The sequence below is a fragment of the Phascolarctos cinereus genome, unplaced genomic scaffold (assembly GCF_003287225.1).
Source record: "Phascolarctos cinereus isolate Bilbo 61053 unplaced genomic scaffold, phaCin_HiC Scaffold_3;HRSCAF=262, whole genome shotgun sequence".
In the NCBI taxonomy this organism is placed as follows: Eukaryota; Metazoa; Chordata; class Mammalia; order Diprotodontia; family Phascolarctidae; genus Phascolarctos; species Phascolarctos cinereus.
Window position 1 is genome coordinate 42,233,115 of NW_027555736.1, and position 17,223 is coordinate 42,250,337.

The 17,223-nt window shown below is 38.0% G+C and overlaps 1 protein-coding gene across 1 annotated transcript; it reads left to right on the plus strand.

Moving 5' to 3' along the window:
* The first annotated feature begins 7,976 nt into the window (after positions 1–7,976).
* Positions 7,977–8,906, plus strand: LOC110213965 (olfactory receptor 13A1-like). The gene has a single exon (XM_020994545.1). The coding sequence runs from the start codon at positions 7,977–7,979 to the stop codon at positions 8,904–8,906; it is 930 nt and encodes a 309-aa protein (XP_020850204.1).
* The last annotated feature ends 8,317 nt before the right edge of the window (positions 8,907–17,223 follow it).

The window sequence follows — 17,223 nt, forward strand, 5'->3', positions numbered from 1 at the left end:
TATACTTGCTATGATCTTTTTTTCCTCCCTGGGAAATACTTATAAGTATTGAAATACTTATACCACTCTGAATCTCAGCACTACCCTTCCCACCCAGGAAAAGTAAATGCAAATCCCTATTATTTTCCCATAAAAAAGGGAAACCTGGGAAGATATCATTGGAGTTACCACCCTTCTACTTTACTCTAGATGCAGGCTTAGAGGACTATAACATCTCTCCCATTTTATAGCCAGGCTATAAAGAATATCCTTTAATCAAATCTAATTTGGATATGCAAATCTTGCCAATGGGTCTTTTCCCTCCCTGGTTTGTATGCTGATTTACCATCTAACCACTCATTTGAAAATGCCTTTGCTGCTAACTTAGGAAATGTGTCCCCATTTTAAGACGTCTAGAACTCATCGAAACAATTCTCATTCAAATTGTTGACATGCCTAGCCCTAATTTCGTTGACTATAATGAGAATAGCCCAGTGGGAAGCTGTGGAGATGGACATGTAACACTTCTCTTGAGTAGCAGTGAGACAATGCTTAATGGGAAATAGAGGTGATGTAGTATCCAGCAGAGAATAGATCCAATAAAAACAGTGCAATGACATCACCAGAAGATACTGGAAGTCCTGAAAAAACAGGTGAATTTCCCTTCTGTGTATGTGTCCTAGTCATACATGTTCCATTCATGTGGGGTTCCTTTTCCATGTAGGTACCCCTGACATACACGATCCCTAAGTATGAGCCCTACACATGTTCCCTAGGCATGTCTACTCTTCCCACTGCTACCATGTAAATTTGTAGAAGATTTTGCACCAGATTTATGACAGAACTCTTCTATTGCTTTTCTTCTTTCATTAAGTAATTTTGCTTAGATTTAATTATTTTTCTGGCTGGTCATTAAATTTATTGGCAGGGCTATGATTTTGAGTAGATATATATCTTCACGGTATCCTGAAACTTTCTGGGCTTCATGTATGAGAGGAGATTCTAAATGTGCTGAGCGTAGTCTTAATTCTACTCATGTTTCCACATTAGTACTAGTTCTTCTTTCTCTCTCTCTCTCTCTCTCTCTCTCTCTCTCTCTCTCTCTCTCTCTCTCATATTTTCTCCTAGAGCAGTCCTCATATATAGAATTCTCTTGCATTTGGCAATTTTAAGTTGGCCATTGGCTCAGACACTTTGTGTATATGTGTGTGTGTCCATATGTGAAATATTCTATGATAACTTTTTGATGGAGGCAAGGGAATATTCAATATGGAAGTTGCTGAACTAGAATTCTAATTTTGAGATATTAGAGAGGATGAAGGATAGATGGACTGGATTTATATGTACCATCTTACCTTAGGGTCTGAAATACTACTTCAAGAACTAAATGATGGAGAAGGCATAAGGAAACAGTTTTTGAATTCTGGTTCCTCTCTAAAGGAAAGGGAGTTCAGGAAAAGAATAACAATGAGAGAGAGAGAGAGAGAGAGAGAGAGAGAGAGAGAGAGAGAGAGAGAGAGAGAGAGAGAGAGAGAGAGAGAGAGAGAGAGAGGCTATAAGCATTAGATTTCATTAACTTAGTCAATACAATCTAGAGAAAGAGACCAAGTAAGAGATAGTTCACAGTGGGGTAGCTAATTCTATGAATTATGAATCTATAAATAATGAACAAAGAAAGATTAAAATCTCATGCTTAGTTCTGTATCATTTTCTTGCTACAATGAGCTAATTGAGTGCAAGACCTTCTGTCAGAACTTCCCCACTCCCACAAATGATCACTTTTAATCATTCATGACCCCCTTACGTGTGTAAAGTATGTGAATGTCACTTCAGATATGTATGTTAATGTGTATTGTTCTCATGTGTAGGGAGACATGGATATCTATGGTCTGGTAACTGAACTACACTGAAAGAGAGAAGAATCAACATGACAGCTATGGGGAGTGGAGCATTGTTAAGCTGAGTACTCAGTGCTTAATGCTTCAGTTTCCAAGAAGGATCCTATACTAAAATAATATCCATTGGCATCCAAAATATTGCTCATCCAGGGGTATATATGTTCAGAACTATCCCTTAAAGAAAGGGGGTTACCCTAAGTTTATGTCTGAAAGCTTAACTCCTTCCCACCAAATGCTGTTACACAAAAGGCCATCACAATTAGCAAATAATGAGCAAATCTATTTTTTCCAAGCAAAACAGCAACAGAAATTGGAGAAATTATACAAGTTAGAATTAACCACCCTACTGTGAACCATCAAGCAAACACCTATTCTGTTTTACTCATGACTTCCCCTAGAGTCAATGTTCAGTCAGTTGAGGAGTTCCCTATGGCTTTTCCTCGACTATCATTCTGTCACTGTTCATAGTCTCTTCTCGGCATTATTCATTCATTGGCTGCTCTTTGTAAAACTTTACTTCCTGCTGCTTGTTCATCACTAATGAAGCAATGAAACATAGGGTGAAGATGTGGACAGATTCCTATAGAAATCTTTATCTAATCTTGACCTTGAACTACTCATGCTGTGACTGTTTCTTAGGTAAATTTTATCCCCAGGCTGATCATCCACTTCCCTGATCATATCATGTTTTGTGAGCATTCTTATCTTTACAAGCCTGTGGGCTTTATGGGTGGGTTGAATCCAAGTACATAGTTAACATTCATCACCTCTTCCTCCCCTGATCCTCTGGAAAAGAGTGAAGATGGTGTTATACCTGAAAGATTGAAATTGAAGTAGAATTCTGTGTGCATGTTCTTTTGACATCTCTTTGGAGAGGGGGTTTGCCTTATTCAACTCTGAAGGCTAGTTGCATTAGATTAGCTTTCAGGTCCAATTTTCTGTAGTGTCAGACTATCATATTTTGAACAGTTCTCTACTACCATATCTGTGAGTAACCGTTCCTTAGTCATGATCATAAATTCCTAAAAAGAGGGGTGGTTATTGAAATTGTCTAGTTTTCACTTGCATTATAAGTTCTTTGAGGGTAGGACCACGTCTTTACAGTCCTCTGGCCAAAAAGCTTATCTTCCAACCATTAGTTCCTTTAAAATCAAATATATGAATAAACCAGACTGTTCCTCTAGGGAGAGACGGCAATAACAGATTGGGTTTTGGCTTGAAAGTCAATTATATAAACAAAATTATATAAAATTATATAGAGAAATTTTCACATTAAAAGATTTTCTTTAAATTTTTCTGTCAAAGATTGACTTTAAAAGATTTTCCAGTCAATTCCCTAAGAAGTACTTCTACTTGTCAAGGATATTTAGCCAGTGTTTCTGGGTTAGATCCAAAGTGTCAAAGACAGAAAAACTTGCCTACCCAGTGTTTTTAGTACCAGTTCTGAAACCTAAGCCAATTATGTAGAGTTGATGAGTTCCTTCCTTGATCACCACGATATTTCTACCTTTTAACATTCTATGATGTCAGTTTCATATACCTGAACTTAATGAAGAAATTCTCTAAACATAGAACCTTGTTTATTTCATGAGGATAAAGCAGCCAAGCTTGAACTTAATTGATCCTTCAGGAGTTTTCAGGGGAAGCTCTTTGGGAAATATTTCCCAGATGACCTTCACTAAAAATACAAAGAGCTGGCCACTCTGTGATAATTTCAGTTGTTTTTATTTTAAAGGCCAAAATAAGAAAGGAAAAGGATGGAGGCAAAGCCATTTTATTCATATCACATCTCAACGTTTCCAACAGAGTGAGAAGGTTGTTTGTTTTTCTTTTGAGAAGGTAAGTTTCTCATTTGTAGAGAAGAAAAGATTGGGAAAATCTGCCATGTTAATAGTAAATGACAGGAACACTTGATTTGGAATAGGAAAACCTGAGTCCAAATCCTGACTTTGCTGTTTATGACCTGTTATCTTGGGTTAATCCTTTGGCTTCTAGGGGCATCACTTTCCTCATCTATAAAAAGAATGAAAGGGTTGAACTAGATGGCTTCCAAGGTCCCTTTCAGCTTGAGACCTATGACCGTTCACCTATGTTTCTGTTTTATGGTTGAAGAACAATAAAAAAAAAACCCAGCAACAACCCATTGGGTTTATTATTATTATTTTTTTTTGCAGAATTGTATGAAAAGATGTTGCTGATGTCTAAGTGATTTTTAAAGCTTCTGTTCTCTAATTAATTATAGTCCTCCTCTTCTTGAATACCTTAAGGTAGCCAAAGAGTGATCTCTACCCCCATCTGTTACACACAGTACAACAAACATCTGCATGTAATCACAGGAGGCAATGAGAGGGACCCCAGTACAACATGGTTTAGGTTTTCAATCTAGGCCATGGAGGTCGTCATAAACAGCAACTCCCATACCCATCTTTTGGTCTGCTGTTTCAGCAAGGAAACCTCCATGTTATATTTCCTGTAAAAAACTGGTACAACTCAGATTTGAGCTCTTTTTTTACTCAGCAGCTGCTATTCTAAGTAGTCACAGTTACTTTACTCAGCATTTCTAAGTCACAGGTGGAAGGATGTTATCTCAGGGATATGGGTCCAGGGCTAGAAGAGACCTCAAAGACCCTTCATCTCAATTACCCTCATTTTACAGTTCAGGGACATGAGGCCCAGGGAGACAAATGTCATACAAGCAGGAAGTGTCAGAGGTGGGATTTGAACCCAGGGCCTCTGACCCCAGGGTTAGTGTGTTCTTCACTGTACCATAATAAGAATGGAAGAGTAATAATAAGCAAACACAGGAATGATCTTAGAGGCTTTATTTCCTCTTGATGGTGGTGGTATATTCCACTTTGAAGAGAGGAGTTTATTATCATCAACAGCATGATACTGGCAATTCACTAGTGCACAAATTCACTGTTTCCCAAAAGTTCAGATTGTTTAGAACTTGGACCAATACTTTCCTATGGAAGTGATATTAGCCGTAGTGGTCAGATTCCCAGACCAGTGCACAAAAGCCTATTTAATCTGTCATGCATTATAATCTCTCTCTTTCTCTGTCTCTCTGTATATATATACACACACACACACACACACACACACACACACACACACACACACACATATATATATATAAATGTGCCTTAAATTTATATAATGTGCCTTAAATTTAAACTTAGTCAAAGGACTGTAGAATCAAGTCACCTTTTGTAACCATGTTTCCATGGAATATTCATGGTTCTAATACCAGGAATATATGCCCTTTCTGCCCTTCCCTAAATGGAATTGGGGGTAACACCAGTTCAAAACTTATTTATTGTGGTGGAAATAACACTAGAGTTAAAGTCTGAAGACTAGAATTCACATAACGATCTTGTTAGTTTAACCTCAAGCAAATCTTTTCCCTTCTTCAGGCCTCAGTTTCCTCATCTGTAAAATAAAAAAGACTATTGGGAGTTTCTTATCCTACAGTTAATGAACTTTAAGAAAATATCTTGATAACTGTATCTAATAGAATTGACTCATTTCACTACCCTATGCATTTTATTTTATGCATTGAAAAATATTATTTCAAGAAAGGGTCCTTAGATTCTACCAGACACAGCCAAAAGGGTCCATGTTCTAAAAAGGTTATGCTCCAAGGGATTTCTAAGATCCCTTTCAGCTCAAAGTTCTGCTATAGCTCTGATGAAGGTATTTAAGATAGGACTTTCAGTTAATCGGGGGTCAATTGATGAGGGTAGGAAATAAGAAGGGAAGAGGCATGGGTCTTTGGTGATTTTGACTCATCCCAGAGAAATTCCAGGGGACTCAGAGATTAACTGACTTGTCCATTGTTCTATAATTAGTGTGTGGCAGAAACAAAACTCTAGCCCAGGTTTTTAGGACTCAAATCTTGCACTTCGTTTAGCATGATATGCTCTGTTTCAGGTCCTCTTCTATCCTTTTATTTATTCTAGGGCTGAAGGGATGATCTCCCTACTTTTCTTTCCATGGGTGCCACATATTGCTTCTGACTAAGTTTTCCTTTTCATCTTCCCAGGCCCAGGCCCATGAATTCCTCTGAAGGTTTTCTAAGAATTTTTTATGGGTAGTAGAAGAAGGGGAAATAGATAAGGAGAGAAAAGGCCCTTAGGATATATTGGAAAAAATCAACAGAGGGAAACATGTAATAGGAAGGGGACTGCATAGGGGAATCAGAAATAGCAGGTTCTAGCCTTGACTCTGCTACTCTGTAGTTAGAAAACTTTGAGCAAGCCATTTAATGCAGAACTCCATTTCCCCATCTGTAAAATGTGGACAATAATAGTACCTACCTCCCAGAGTTCTTGCGAAGATCGAATGGAATGATGTAACAGCTGAAGAGATCTGAATTAAGATGGTTAACAGCTGTGTGTGGATGTTATTCTTTGGCAGCTTTATGGTATGTTGGGGGATGTATTTAACCAAAGAATAGGAGTTAAAAAAAACACTTAAATTATGCTCTACAGCATTTAAAGTGTATTGCAAATGTCAGCTATTATAATGCATCGAAGCTTCTTGGAGTCTGGCCTCCTTAGGCTTCTGAATGGGCTCACTCACATTGAATATTTTGGGTGGGGCTTTGCAGAAGTCTCAGAGGCAGCTAGATGGTGTGGTGGTTGGAGTGCTGGACCTGGAGTCAGGAGGACCTGTCTTCCTAAATTCAAATCTGGCCTCAGACACTTAATAGCTGTGTGACCCTGGACAAGTTACTTAACCCTGTTTGCCTCAGTTTCCTCATCTGCAAAATGAGCTAGAGAAGGAAATGGCAAATCCCTCCAGTATCTTTGCTCAGAAAACCCCAGAGTGCACAACGAGTTGGAAATGACTGAACTTACAGACATCTCATATCCCATATCCTTTTCGAATTTAGTTCATTATTCCTTGGTAAAATGAAAAAGAACTGAGAATACAATTTTGACTTGGAGTTGCTATGGTTATCTTAAACCTCGAAATGCAATACAGTTTTTCCCCAACTTCCATTTTCTTTGGGGTGAGGGGCATTGGAAGTAGAGGGAGAAGGACAATAGTTTTTTTTTTTGTGGGTTTTTTCTTTTTGGTAGGTTACAGAATAGCAGAATGTTTCCTGGGCAAAAACTGAAAGAAGTTGTATCAAATCTTTAGCAACAGTGACCCAGATTTATGTAGTATTTTAAGGTATATAAAACATTTTGTTCTAGATTATCATATGAGGTACATATTACAATTATTATGATCTTTGTTTTGCAGATGAGAAAACTGAAGCTCAAAGAGTCAAAAAAAACCATTGCCCAAGGCCACTTAGGTAGTATGAGTCAGAGCTTAAACTCAGACTCCAAACTTTGGATTCTACAGCCTACTTTCCACTATACCATGTTAGAAAGGGAACCACCAAGATAGTGAAGACACGGTCCTCTTAAAGAGCATAATAATAATAATAATAATAATAATAATAATAATAATAATAAAATAATAGCTCTTCTATAGCACTTTAAGATTTACAAAGCACTTTACAAATAGTATCTCATTTGATCCTCAAAACTAACACTGGGAGATGCCCATTTTACAGTTGAGGAAAGTGAGGCAGACAGAGGTTATATGATTTGCCCAGTGCAAAGCTAGAAAGTGTATAAGTCTGGATTTGAACTCAAATCTTTCTGACTCCAGGCTAAGTGATCTATCTAGTGCATTACCCAGCTGCCTTCTGAAGAACAAAATATAAAACAACAGCAGCAAATAAATAAAAATAAAACAGTGGGACAGAAGAAAAATGGGAAGACAAAGAAAGGAATTTGGGAAAGGTCAGTGAGTGTGGAAGGTGCTGGTGAAGAGGCCTCCTGATGGCCTCTTTTGGGCCATATATCACTGCCAGTATTTTTATTAGGTGATTCATGAGCTGACTTGCTGACAATTACAATTTTTAATTGGAATGTGATAACCATTCCACATATCTAAAATTAAAACATTTTTCAGCTTTTATTCAAACCTCTGCCTCATGTATCTGCTAAAGCTCAGCTGAATTATCCAGTACTCTGTGAGGGAGCCTCCACTGTGTCAGACTTCCTCTGGCTGATTCAAGAGGAATTTCTGGGTCAAATGGAACTGAGCAATCAAACTCTGGTTGCAGAGTTTGTTCTACAAGGTTTTTCAGAGACACTTCAACTCCAGTTATTCCTATTTATCTCTTTCCTCTTTCTTTACATCGTGGCCCTCACTGGCAACATGCTCATCATCATGGCCATCTGTCTGGACTCAAATCTCCATACTCCCATGTATTTTTTCCTTGCCAACTTGGCCATTATTGACATAGGCTGCACATCCACAGTTCTGCCCAAATTGCTGGAGAACCTTGTGGAGAAGAAACCCATTTCATATAATGGCTGCATGACTCAGTTATATTTCTTCTCGTGTTTTTTGGGGACTGAGCTTCTGCTCTTCACAGCCATGGCTTACGATAGGTATGTGGCCATCTGCCACCCCTTACGTTATAGTACCATGATGAACAAGATGGTTTGCATGCTCTTGGTGGGCAGCGTATGGGCCACCGGCACTTTCAGCTCATCACTGCAAACTGGTCTGATGGTACAATTAACCTTCTGTGGTCCCAATGAAATTAACCATTTCCTGTGTGAAGTCCCCTTTTTGCTACTGCTCTCTTGCAGCTCCACATATGTGAACAACATCATGATAATCATTGCAGATCTGTACTTTGGAGTTGTAAGTTTTGTGCTCACTCTGGTGTCCTATGGCTTCATCATCTCCAATATTCTGAAGATCCACACCGCGGAGGGGAAGAAGAAAGCCTTCTCTACCTGCTCCTCTCACCTCATCGTGGTTACCATCTATTACACCACAATCACATACACTTACATGCTTCCAGGCTCTAGTCCTTCAATGGATAATGGCAAAGTGGTGGCTCTCTTGTACACCACAGTCAGTCCCACCTTAAACCCTCTTATCTACACACTTAGGAATAAGGATTTTAAAGCAGCCCTCAAAAAATGTTTCTATCTATTTGGTAAATAATTAGAATTGACCAAGATGGCTTCCTCGGGATATTATTTCTAAATACTACTATGAAATCTAGATGCAAGAGAAAATGTTTTTGAGAATGTCTTTGTTCAGATTTACATAATGCTTTTTCTTGTAAATCCCTTGTCATCAAAGCCCTTCATAAGCTAGTCCCTTCTCTTCCCTACCTTTCTATGCTCCTTATAACTTGTTATTGTATAATTGTCCAGTTGTGTCCAATGCTTCATGAATCCATGGATCATACGGCCTATGGGGTTTTCTTGGAAAAGATACTGGAGTAGTTTGCCATTTCCTTTTCCAGTGGATTAAGGCAAACAGAGGTACAGAGATTTGCCCAGAGTCACAAGCTAATGACACTTGTCTGACATTGGATTAGAACTCAGGTCTTGCTGACTGCAAGTCCAACACTTTATCTACTGAGCCACCTAGCTGCTTCCTAGACAAGCAGAGATTAAGCAAATTGCTCAGGGTCACACATCCAGTGAGTACTTGAGACTGGGTTTGAATTCAGGTCTTCCTTATTCCAGACCCAGTATTCTATCAGCTTATACATCTGGCTGTCCCTTATATCTTAACTCTTCATTGGATGCTCTTTGGTCCCGTGACATTGGCTTCCTTGCTGTTCCATTAATAAGCATTCACTCTCTAGGCTCTGGTTATTGTCTTTGGCTGACACCCATCATTGGAATGTGCTCTTCACTCTTCTCTATCTCCTGATTTCTCTGGGTTCTTTCAAGTCTCAACTAAAATTTCACCTTCTCCAGGAAGTCTTCCCAACCCCTCTTAATTCTAATGCCTTTCTTCTGTTAATTATTTCTGATTGATCCTGTAGGTGGCTAGGTGATGGCAGTGGATAGAGTGCCAGGCCTGGAGTCAGGAAGACTCATTTTTCTCAGTTCAAATCTGGCCTTGGAAACAAGCTGTATGACCCTGGGCAAGTCACTTAACCCTGTTTACCCTGGTGACTTCATCTGTAAAATGAGCTGGAGAAGAGAACAGCAAATCACTCTGGTATCTTTGCCAAGAAAATCCTAAACGGGGTCATGGAGAATTGGACATGAGTGAAATGACTGAACGACATTTTTCCATTTATCCTGTCCATAGCTTATTTATTCATATTTATTTGCTTGTTTTCTCCCCCCCTCCCCCATTATATTGTGAGCTCCTTGAGGGAAGGAACTGTCATTTGCATTTTTTTTTTTGGTATCCATAGTGCTTAATACAATGACTGGAACATAGTAGGTGCTTAGTAAATGTTTCTTGACTTAAACACTCAAGGTATAATACTTGGATATTTAGTCAATGCCTTCAAATAACACCTCATTCCCTAGCTACCTCGAGGGAATCATAGGAAAATATACTATGGCTGTCTAGAGTTAAATGCGTTGCCTTGAGAGGTAACGGACTCCTGATCTTTGGGGGTCTTCGAGTATAAGCTTGATGACCATTTGTGAGATGTTGAAGAGTGGGTTCTGGCTTCAGGGATGAGCTGGAGGGAATAGCCTATGATTTCATAAACTTTCTTTCCAAATCCATCTTTTCTTTACCGTACTCAGAGTCACTCTTTAAAAAATGTATTTTATAACGATGTTTTGTTTTGCATTATCTACATTTTCCAATGTATCCCTTTCTTTTCTCCACCTCCCAAAGTATAATCTTTTATAAGAAAGAATAAGAAAGAAAAAACACCCTACCAACATTTTGAAAAACTCTGACAGATATGGTTTCACATTTCTAACCTGGCTCCATCTTTGCAAAATTGGGGATGAAATGCCTTTCTATATCTTTTATTCAGGTTCAGGTTTTGTCATTAAATTTTCTCTTCAAAATGTTTTTATTGATGTTTTTATTTATTACCAAAATTTTTTCCAGTATGCCTACCCTTTCCTCTCCCAGAGAGCCATCTCATATAACAAATGACATTTTTAAAAACAAAAAAGGAGAAAAAAGATGGGAAAATTAAAATAACTGATCACCAAAAATATATAAAAATATGGATAAACCACAGTTATGGACCTCCCACCTCTGCAAATGGTTGGGGTTTGGTTGTCTTCTCATATCTTTTCTTTTGAACTATGCTTATTGCTTGTCATTTTATATTGACTCTTTTTTTTGGTGTGGTTTTTCCATGTTCATTGTTTCACTTATATTGCATATATTGTTTTCTTGGTTTGGCTCATTTCACTCTGCCTCCAAATGATTTTGCTCTTTCTATGCCTTTTTTTATATTAATATTTCTTTCTGTTTCTGCAGGCAGTAATATTTTGGTGTATATGGGACTTTCTTCTCATCAGTGGCCTCTGGTCATTACTTCACAATATTCAGCTGCAATCATGTGCTGTTATTCTTACTTGTTGTAGGCATCGGGCATATATGTTGTTTCCCTGAATATACTTTTCTTATATCACAGTGCTTCCTATGTCTTCCCATGCTTTTCGGTATTCCTCATATTTATTGTTTCTTACAACAAGATAATACATTGGTGTACCACAACTTGGTTAATAATTGCTTAATAGGTGGCCATCTACTTTGCTTTCAGTTTTTTTTTTGTATTATAGGAAATGCTGCTATAAATATGGGTATTTTTTTGGGGGGGATGGGAGCAGAACATATGAAACTTTTATAAAAATAATTGATTTCTTTTGGCTTTATATCTACCAGTGGGACCTCCGAATCAAAGCATATGGATATTTTGTTTTTTTCTTAACATTATCCTAAATTACTTTCCAGAATGATTGGGTCAATTAAAGTTCCATCAGCAATAGTGTGTGCTGATCTTCCAACGTGCTCCTCCTCCTATGAGTGGGAGGTGAAAACTCAGGGTTGTTTTTACTACTGGAAGGACTGGAATTTGAGAATACCTTGAAGGAACAAACACATTTTTACTTCAATTGATGCACCTGGTCCTTTGCAGTTGTCTTATTGTAAGTGTTGGAGCATTTCTTTCATTTAGCTGTTAATAATGTGTTGTTCTTTGTTTGAGAACTATTGGGGACTGGTTTGGTCTCATGTCTTTCTGTCAATTACCTAGAAAACTTAGATATCTGACTCATCAGAGATATGTGATAAAGTATTTTTTCCAGTTTCCCTTCTTTTCATTACATTAATATTCTTGGTATAAAGGCTTTCAATTTCATATAGTCGATTAAAAATTTATCTCTTGTGAAAACTGGATCTATTTTAATGACCTTCAGTTAAAGGAGTTGTTTCTCTTCTCCTCACAAAGACACCACAATCCTTCCCAAACCCCAATGCCTTTGTTTAGTAGGAAATGAGTTTAATTGGATTCCAGAGTTTATACAAAAACCCCTACAAAATAGAAATATGCAGGAGATGGATCAGTGCTATTCTGGAGAGCACATGTTTTCATATATTTGCATAACTCTACGCATCTGGAAAGCAACAAATTGTTATTTTTCTATGATAATAAAGTGTGTTATTGCATATACATACATTACAGGAAAATTATTTAAAATATTTGAAAGGAATAGCTAAAAGACAGAATTGTAGTCAAATATAACTGTGTTCCCCTAATTGCCAATTCAAACGAATCAAAATGAGTAGCTCCACATTCTATTGTCTGATGAATTATGGTTGTGCGTCATGACAAATATTATACCCAAATGATGACATAATGAATGGTAATTTATTATGACTTAGGAAACGTAGTGAGTTTTCTACCACTGACAGGAGGTCTTTAATCAGAGATGTCATGGTGGCTTCTGTACTGATATTGTGAAGTGGATTTCTGCTTTAGATATGGCAGGATTTGACCTCTGAGGTCTCCTCCAGCTCTGAGCTTCTGTGATTCTGCCTTGACCTCAAGGCCCATTTATGCCCACAGATGTATAGAGGGTGATTTCCAGTTATGATGGCATAACCAGTGATTTCTTTTAGGCTTCTCTCCCTCTTTCCATCAAAAGTGCGTTAAATCATGTAAATGGTAACTATTATAAGAAGAATAAGAAAGAGGTCTCCCTCAAGGTAAATACTACCAAACACTGTTAAAAGTGTGAACTATTGGATCGCCCATTTCTATTCCCTAAACTTATTTTAAAGTCTCCAAGCCTGGGATACTGTATAGTGCTAGGTCTCAATTCTAACACAAAGGCTACCCCTATGTCAGAGATCCAAGTGTGAACATATATACTTCCCAGATCCCAAGTGCAATCCCATGTCATATATCCTCCTTAGCTAAGGGCAAACTATTTAGTATACCACTGCAGCCCCAGGTCTAGCTCCATGCCCTGTGAAGCCATGTGTTACTCCCTGGCTAAGACCTTTCCCATCAGGGGAAGGTCTGTACATCCAATACAGTCCTACCCATACACAGACTCCATGTGGCAGAGTTACCTGCTAATACCTCTGATCTGGCACTAGCAATCCCCGAGCCCATTCCCTCCCTCAATCCAAATTTCCAACCTGTGCCTTGTATACCACACAGTGCCTGAAGTTAACATCCAGTTCAAAATTGAAGGGCTGAAGGAGGAGATCAACAGGGATGTTAACCTACTTTGTTCTAAACAAAAACAAAAAGGAACATGTTTTGTACTAAGAGAGCTTATTATAGGAGGGGATGCACAGAAAAACCAATGAAAGAACTGATAAAATTATGAGAGGTAAGTAAGCAATCAAGAAAAGGAACCAAAATAATGAATAAGTACTATTGTGGAAAGGAAAAAAAATTAAATTCCACAATAAAGGGGAAAATTCTGCAGTAAATCCATGTCCCAGAAATGACAGTTGAGCAGGTAAAAGAAGGCCCAGCAAGAATTAAGTCAGAAGTAAGGGTGGAAATCTGAATTGAAATTAGAGCTCTCGAAAAAGAAATTGGTAAGCTAAACAACCATGTCAAGAATTTAGAACACAGAAGAAAATATCTTGCAACAGTTTATTTTTTGACAAAGATCAGCAGATTTAGAATATAGATATTTTTGGATAAAATCAAAAGACAAGAAGATTGGAAAAATCCATGACATTTTCACGTGCCAAGAAAACTGAACAGGGAGAGTGCAAAAATATATTATAACTGTATGAGTCTTCACAATCTCCTTTCTACTCCAATTCCATGATACCTATCTCATTATCCATAATCTTTCAGAGATGACTGACAGTCCCTCAGAAACCAGTTATATGAGAGGGTTTTTTCAACACCTAAAGATAATATTTATCTAGACCAGGTGACTTGACTTTATTATGACACCTGTGTGCTCTTCTATTATATTCTTATGTACCTTGTGATTCAAGTCCCTATAATAGCCTTTCTTCCCACTCAGTCCTTTCCAGTCCAAATATCACCTCCTTTTAAAGAAAACCAATGTAAAATATGAGTTCAGTAGCTCTGCCTTTATTCACTATTGGTTACAATATCTTATCCACTCTAACTCGTAGTCGTGTCCCTTAGCCAAACCTCTTCTTTCCCCTTATATAGCTAACAAACAGACCACCTCTTTTTTCATTTCCTTTGCTTTCCTTGAAACTTTGGCTCCTTCTGAACTCTTGCTATTATCCTGTCAGGCCCATGCTACGCTTTTTTTAAAAGTGTGTTCTCTCACCTTCTTTCCTTCTTCTTTGTATATCTTTTTAAAAGCCAGTGTTGGTTGGTAAAGTCCCTGTTCATTCACCCCAGGAAGTCTCTATCAATAATACTCCTTTCCTCACCTCATAAAATGTTCTAGATTCATTCTGACATATGACTCCAACATTAGAAATCAGTAATTTCCTGTTTTTTAAAGTCATAGGAAATTTTATTTTCTTTGTAATATTGGTTAGTGGTTACTTGGTCTGGTGTCTTCCAGCTGGCTTCTATAAGAAATTATCAATAAAATACTGGCAAGATGCTTTTGAGTAGCTCATAAAGTTTTGGGGTCTTTCATTTCATAAAACTGAATCATATTTTCTAACATATGCTATGCTCATTTTCCTTGTGCTTACCTTCATATTGAACTTATTGATGACAAAATACATTGGTGTGTTTGAGAAGAACTTTTCAATCTCCTTCCTCAGGACACGATGGCTCGTAATTTGCAGTTATCAATGTAGGGATATTTTAGTTTACACTCACAAATATTGTATAAGATATCCAAATGTCATATGAAATACTGCTTCATATTGACTTTATGACATTTCATGTTCACTTATTTTTGATACAATAAAATGAAGCTTGATGTATTTTGTTTGCCTCTCCATGGAAAACTTATGAGCCATCCTTCCCTTTGGTAGTAATTTCCTTTTTCTTTAGGTTTCATTTATTGTGAGGATAAACATTTTGGAATTTGGCTACTATATTCCTTGGTGTTTTCAATTTGGGATCTCTTTCAGGAGGTGATCAGTGGATTCTATCTATGGCTATTTTATCTTCTGGTTCTAGGACCTCAGGGCAGTCTTCCTTGATGATCTCCTGAAAGATGCTATGCAAGCTCTTTTTTCTTTTATCATGATTTTCAGGTAGACCAATGTCTTTTAAATTGTCTCTTCTGGATCTAATTTCCAGGTCAGTTGTTTTACTAATGAGGTATTTTACATTTTCATTTATTTTTTTTTCATTCTTTTGTTTCTGTTTGACTAATTCTTGCTCTCTCATAGAAGCGTTAGCTTCCATTTGCCCAATTCTAATTTTTAACAAATTGTTTTGTTCTATTAGATTTTGTACCTCCTTTTCCATTTGGCCCATTTTATTTTTTTAAGGAATTCTTCTCCTCAGTGAGTTTTTGTGTCTCCTTTTCTGTTTGGCCAATTCTGCTTTATAAGGAGTTGTTTTCTTAAGTTAATTTTTGTCCTTCCTTTTCCAAGCTGTTGACTCTCTCTTACATACCTCTCATTTCTTTTCCCAATTTTTCTTCTACATCTCTTATTTGACTTTTCTTTCTTGTGATCTTTTAAGAAGGCTTTTTGGGCTTCAGATCAGTTCATATTCCTTTTTGAGATTCCAAATGTGGGTTTGTTGACAATGTTGTCCCTTCAGAATTTCTGCCTCCATTTTCACTGTTCCCATAACAAGAATCTATACTATTTTTCTTTTTGCTCACGGTGTTTTCTTATTTCTTGGCCTTTAAAGAGATTGAGCTCTCCTGCTGGGAAGCAGGGGTTGCTGACCCAAATCTCTTGTGTTGGGAGCCTGGAACCTGGTCACTGGTTTTGTGTTCTGGGGCCATTGATGCTGGCAGTTGGAGGCTATAGGATTCTAGTAGCTTACCTGGCATTGGGCTGAAATCAGTAACACTGGAACTCTAGGGGCAGGATTGGGTAGTCTGGCCCTTGGAGGTTTCCTGCTCACCTAGGCCTTTCCTTTCCCTCCTTTCACTTTCTTTGGCTCCTTTCAGATGGATGTTTTGATGCTTTGGGATGTTTCTCTACCTGGGGCTTTCCCCCTGTAGCCTTCCTAGAGTTTTTCTGAGGCACTGGGACACTTAGCTGCTATAGAATGCCAAGGCGTGTGGTGTTTTTCTGTGCCAGTTTCCACTGGTTCCCCTTCCTGTACTGAGGAACTCAGGGGTCCTGGTGTTTGTGTTTGCCTACTCTGGGTTCAGGATCTCCCCCTGGTTTGCTGAGGTGGGGCTTTCCACTAGCTTGCTAGGATGCCTCCCATTCTGTACTGCTCCCCCTCTCCCAGGGTGAAAGGGGCCTTTCCTGTTAATCCCTCAAGCTAGATGGGCTACTGAACTGCTACACCCCATCTTTCTGATGGTTCAGCTGTTTCAGGACTTTTCCTGGGGCAATATTTTCTGGAATTTCAGGGGTTAATAAGGGACAGTGAGAGCAACTTACTTCTCACTCCGCCATCTTGGCTCCTGGAAGCAGAACAAAGATAAACATTCTGATGTAGTTCAGTTCTCCCAAAGGTATATCAATCCAACTGTAATTAGAAAGAGATCTACTAGTTTAAGTAACCTGTCAAAAAGGGAAATGAGATCAGTTTGCCATGATTTGCTGTATCTCATTGTGATCACTGTTTCCATTTACAGTTGCTCATAAACCATACATATAATAACATGAACTAGATTTTTGTCTAGAATAAAGGTCAAGCAGATCACCCTTGAATTTTTAGTCAATCAACAAATGTATATTGGACACCTACTATGTGCTAGCCATTGTCCTAGGTGCTGGGGGTATGAAGACAAAAATAATGCCTGCCCATCAAGGAACTTGTTAGTGCAAGACAATAGTGTGCCTGTGTGTGTGTGTGTGTGTGTGTACACACACATATACATATATGCATGCATACATATACACACATATATAATAGCATTTATGTAGTGGTTTAAGGTTTGTAAAATATTTTTACAATATTACAAATATAAGGTAGTTAATG